Source organism: Capsicum annuum, chromosome 4, assembly GCF_002878395.1.
Source record: "Capsicum annuum cultivar UCD-10X-F1 chromosome 4, UCD10Xv1.1, whole genome shotgun sequence".
Classification (NCBI taxonomy): domain Eukaryota; kingdom Viridiplantae; phylum Streptophyta; class Magnoliopsida; order Solanales; family Solanaceae; genus Capsicum; species Capsicum annuum.
Window position 1 is genome coordinate 195,080,570 of NC_061114.1, and position 6,210 is coordinate 195,086,779.

Consider the following 6,210-nt stretch of genomic DNA (forward strand, 5'->3'; position numbering starts at 1 on the left):
TACTATAAATATTCTCATATTTTATTTTGTACATAACATATGTTTTACATAATATTTGAGTATGACCATTATAGAGGGATAATTTTAAAAGAGTGTGGGTGAATATCATTGATAAGTAAAATATTATTAGTATATAAAAGTAAAATATAACTTGAAAGATTGATTCGGCAGAAAATCAAGCCGTTATAATGATCGGTCCTTATAGAGGTGTCCGATTGTGCTTTAAAAATGATGTTAAGTTAAGTAATTATTTGAAAGTGCATAAAAATAGTGGTAGTAATTAGGTATCCTATTTCGTTAGTGTAAAATTCCTACCCCAAAACTATACCAGTTTGACTAGTTGGGCTTTCCTAGTTCAAGCATCCGGGTCAAAGCCCAAATTCATTTTCAAGATTTGATCACTAAATTGTGATTAGGGTTTAACCAGCAAGAACAGCAAACAAAGGGTTTTACATTTTCAGCTTGTTCTTCGCTCAATCAAAAATGCATCGACGTTCATCAATCTCCCTCTGTAAATCACTATTTCGACACCCTTTTCATAAATCTACAATACCCATATCTCATTTTTCCTCAACAACTCCCACATCTCTCTCAAATCAATATGTTTCTGACACAAAAACATCCTTAAACCCCACAAAACCCAGACATTTTCTTGGTCCGAAGAGGTCAATTTTTCTGAATATAAGGCGATATAGTAGTGTTGACACTGACAGAGAAGTTGATAAAATCAACCTCAAGTTTGCGGAAGCAAGAGAGGAGATAGAATCAGCAATGGAATCTAAAGAGACAGTGTATTTTAATGAAGAAGCTGATTGTGCTCGTGATGCTGTTAAGGAAGTTCTTGATTTGTATCAAGAGTTATTGGGAAAGGTGTCGGAGAGTGAAAAGGGAGTGATTCAAAGGTCTATGGGGCTTAAGATTGAGCAATTGAAGGCTGAGCTTGATCAATTGAATGAATGAATGAATGAATGGTTGATTGGTGAGCTTTCTTTAGTTTTGTTATGGATTTTCTTTTTCTTAATTTTATTCATTGTATAAGTACAATAATTTCAGTGGGTTGCAATGGACAATGCAAATGCTTATAATTGGAATCGGGTGTAACTGAATGATGGTCTATGACTTGTTAGTATGAATTAAAAGTTTTTTTTTTTGACTGTTGTAAGACGTGTGTTTGTGAAGCATTTTTCAATGTGGATAAATTTGGCTACCGTATTCCTTTGCAGTATGAATCTGATAGAGTAATATTGTGATGCTGTTATGAGTTCTGGTACAAGTCCGGATTGATACTCGTGTAATGTTTATATGTCCGTTGTATGTACTGTGTCTACATAAAACTGGAGGAACGCATGCCCTCTCTTCCTTGGTCCGTCATGGTTCAGCTGATTGATTGTCAATTTTGACCAGTGTATGCTGTACTCTCAGCTGAAGTCTTAGCTAGTTGCCTGTATAAATATTTCATTAGTAGAAATAATTGACAATAGTATGGACAGACAACTTAAACTTTGGGTTTTCCTACCAAATATGTAGAATCACAGGAAGGCAATCATCTGATTTGTTTTACTCCTGTTAATGTTTGTGAAAGGTCCGGTTAGAAGATGTTTACTTTAGGCATTGGATAGATATTGCAGTCGTGCTATATCGGTTATACTTGGGGTATATACTAGCTTCTATAAGTTGAAAAGATAGTCCGATGGAAGTAGTCAATGGTCAATGACTTATCAACATGAATTGTGAGATTTGTTGTCTGATTGCTATGGACATTATTGTATGATGTGCACTCCTGAGGCAGAGTCAAGTTTCTGTCAGAAACAGCCTCTCGTAAGGTCTGCGTACACTTTGCCCTCCCCAGACCTCACTTTGTGGGACTGAGTTGGGTATGTTGTTTTTGTGCTTTTCTGAGGCTATTTTCATGGTGGATTAATTTGCATTGCAAAATATAGGCGGTGTAGCTATTCACTATGAATTTGATAAAGAGTAAAATTGCGAAGCTGTTTTGGTTCATATGACGAAATGTATACCGTCTCTATATTAAACTGGAAGATCACAAGTCTCTTTATTCTTTGATCATGCTCACAATGAGTCAACTGCAAACAATTATTTTTCATGAATAAACCTAATTGACTATAGTATGAACTGTGACTTATAATTTCTCGTTAAAATTTTCCTACTAAAATTTTGCATTAGAGGAAGCATCTGATTTGTTGTACTTCTGTTAGTGTTCGCGAAAGCCCCATCTGTATGTTTACTATCTGTAGTAATGTATGCCTTCTCTATAAAAAATATCATATAGTCTGAAACTGTGTGCAAAGCTAGGGCTTCAATTTCATTTCACCAGATGTGTCAAGAAAGCATTAATTGCATACGGAACAGCACCCCTGAGTGGTTAAGAAATCTGTACAGGCATTCTTTTTTTAAATGTAATATATTCTTCAGGTGTATATAGACGCAACTAAATGTTTGTTAATAGTAGCAGAATTCACCACATTCTCTTACTTTTTGGCCTCTGCACTCTGACAATCCATAGTGGACTGGGCTAATGCTGATAATCACTGTTGGCATGTGATATAGATGAGTTGATAAAACGATAATCATTTTTATTTCAGGGTTTATGTTGTCATGATCAATATGGGAAGATCCTTCAGCATGAACATAGGAGCTCTGCTATATCAACTCTACAAGCTTACTTTTACCCACTTGAATTTTAACTTCTGAAGCCCTGCCCGCACTGTCTTTTGCCTGGCAAAAATCTCAATAGTTGCATTCGGCTTGCGAGTTGTGGTTAGTCCTAAAGCATTTTATCCATTGACCAAGATACGAACCTCTTCCTTTCTTACCATATTGAACAAATGAATTTGTATGAATGATGAAGTCGATGTAGCTGATATTTGTCTCTGTTTAAGTCTATTTCCCTTCTACTAGAATTATTTGTATGGATGATGATGTTGCACCACCTATTTGAGTACATTGTTGTGTTTAAATTACAGTTGCTCTTAAATATATTCAACAACTATGGAGAAACTTCCTCATCTACAATGCCAAGCCGGGGGTGTTCTTCACCTTCTTAACATCAACAACAACAACAACAAACCCAGTGTATTCCCACTTAGTGGGGTCTGGGGGGTAAGATGTACGCAGTCCATACCTCTACCTCTGATGAAGTAGAAAGGCTGTTTCCGAAAGACCCCCGGCTCAAGTCACGAGATATCACACAAACACATAGTACAGCACAAAAGCAGATGACATAACATAGATACGGCACCCATAAGGAATATAAAACAGAGTAAAGCAGGAATGCAGGAATATAAAGCAGAGGAAGGCACACAGATTCGTAATAAACATGGAACACGGAACACGAAACACTGAATACGGAATCATAACAGGAATACACCCCCACCAATTAATTCCCTACACTAGCGACCCGAACTGGCCCTAATCCTCTGCCGTAATTCGCATCTTCCAGACCTTCCTATCTAGGGTCATGTCCTCGGTGAGCTGTAACTGTTCCATGTCCCGCATCTTCACCTTCTTAACATGCTGTGGCAAAAAGCGTATTGTGTGCTTCTCGTAGTTCTCACTTGCTGTTGACCGGCTTCATGAGACTGTTTTTGGTCTACATCATATGGCTAAGTGCCACTAAGCGGAGCTTTCTCAATCCAAGCTAACAAATAGAATTAAAAAATATCTTATAAGAAACTCGGCCTATCTTTACCTCAGCAACATCTTCAACAGGAAAAGGACATTTTCATGGGGACTACTTTGACTTGACAGATTCACTTCATTATTAGCTAACTAAGACAAGGGGGAGCTTTTTGCACCCAAGGCTGTGGCCTAGTGGTTCGATAAAATTGGGTTGAGCATCATGAGGTTTCAGGTTCAATTTTCAACATTCCACAGAGACAAACACTAGGTGATTTCTTCCCATCTGGTGCGCAAGCTGACTCGGACACCACGGTTATAAAAAAAAAAGACAAGGGGAAGCTTTGCCCCAAGTAATTTTTCCCTGAAAAGAGAGATATATAGTTAATTTTCATTCACCACTTAAGTTATATTTTTCTTCGTTATTATTTGTTGGATTTGATTAATCCCACACAGATAATATGATATGCCTTCTAAGCTTCCTAGTTTGGGTTAGTATAAAGCATGACAACATGAGCAAGTTTAGTTTCTTGCTTCTCGTGTGATCCCATCTCTTGGATTTCGAAAGGGATTAAAGTGCATGGTGATTCAATTTTTTTGAAATATATGAATATAAAGAAAAGGCCTCCTCTTGGTGTCACCTTTCTTCTCCTCTCCTACTTACTGTCCGAGATATGTTTAAAGTGCACAAAAAGTTGCGAAAACAACATGCGTTTGGCACTGCGAGCAAAAGCTGGCCATAATAATTTGGCTTATTTCATTTTTGTCTCTCGGCCAAACCACACTTGCTCAAATACTCATAACTTATACACTACTTACGTACTGTGGCGGAGCCAGACTTTTGGTTAAGGGTGTTCATATTTTCCCTTGGGCAAAGAACTGTTTAAAAAATAAAGAAAAGAAAGCACTGCTGCACCTGCCAAGGTCAAACCCGGGTTGTTGATGCGAAAATGCACATTCTTGATCACTGGACTATGCTTCTCTAGCTTGTCAAGGGTGTGCAACAACATGTATATAACCATAAATATTTATATTTAACCTATATACTCAAAAAAAAATTCCGACGTAGGGTGTTCATCTGACCACCCTTCGTTGGCTGTGGCTCCGCCACTGCTTACGTATATTACATGTATATGTAGCATATTAAATGCATAATGTATGAATATTTAAAGTATAAAATCTACACATTTGCCAGCTATTTTATGGAGTAAACTAGATCATTCAAAGACATTTCTTTAGTGCAATTTAGGGATTCTTTAAAAGTGAGAATAGCTTCTTCTTGTTCTTCAAATTATTGCCACTCATTTTTGTTTCTAAAGTATATACATTGCATATGGACAGTGTCAATATGAAAGGGGTGATGGAAGTGATGGGGGAAGCAGCTGACAAGAAAAGGCTAAGACTGAATTCCAGGATCTTAATAGATTTGGTTTGACCAAATATATCAATATTTTCACGAGTAAGTTACTATTGGTTATCACATACGTATATCCTATCCTTCAATTCATGTGAGTAATGGAGATGAAGACATGATCTACATTTGTTTGTTCCCCCTTATATGGTCATTTGGTCCTACTTAAATATTCAATGTCTTTATGAGAAGAGCGGAACACGTTTGAGACATTGAATTAATTAGCTACACTCCAAATACAAATGAATTGTGGTCAGGTATAAGAATCATTTGTGTTGATTATGTTTTATTAGTAGCCGTTATTTGGTTCATATATACTAGTTATAATGGTTTTCTCACTACTAAAAAAACTGAAAAACCAAACACAAAAAACTGACCACATATTGTGATCGAAAAAAAACCGACCACAAGTGGTCGATTTTTTAATTTTTTTTTAAAAAAGCGACCACATGTGGTCGCTTTTATATTTTAAAATATTAAAATAATTATTTCAACAATTTTTATATTAATTATTATTTATTTTACAAATAAAAATTTAAAAAAAAAAAAGAACAAAACCGACCACTAGTGGTCGGCTTTTAATTTAGAAAAAAAAAAAGGAAATAATTTTAAAAAAATAATTAAAAAAAACGATCACTGGTGGTCGGTTTTTGAACTAAAAAAAATTAAAAGTAAATAATTTTTAGTAACTAATAATTATATACATAATGTAATATATATATAATTTTTTGAAATTACACTAATCACATGTAGTCGATAACCAGTATAATGATAATAAAATCAATCATTCTTAAATTATGTGAAAAAATTACACTAAAAAATATATCATATAAAATAAACAAATTACGTTAAACATAATCTTTATCTTTTACTTATGTTTCAATATATAAAATAAATATTTTCCTACGTATATACGTTAAATGACATTAAACATGCATAATCTTTGTATAATGAATTTGTGTATATATATATCATACCGTTGAGATAATGATATTATGTTACTATTTCAGTAATAATAATGCAATATATAACCGATAATTCATCAGAATATAATGACCGTGTTCTATTATAAGGTAATATACTTGTGGATGTGATATATATATACGCATTCAAGAGTTCATATATATATATATATATATATATATATATATATATATATGAAC

The 6,210-nt window shown here is 34.6% G+C and overlaps 1 protein-coding gene across 1 annotated transcript; it reads left to right on the plus strand.

The window, feature by feature from the left end:
• Positions 1-387: 387 nt before the first annotated feature.
• Positions 388-1,159, plus strand: LOC107855575 (embryogenesis-like protein). Its single transcript, XM_047410891.1, has one exon. It carries the CDS (start codon positions 484-486, stop codon positions 958-960), a length of 477 nt encoding a protein of 158 aa, XP_047266847.1. The 5' UTR covers positions 388-483; the 3' UTR covers positions 961-1,159.
• The last annotated feature ends 5,051 nt before the right edge of the window (positions 1,160-6,210 follow it).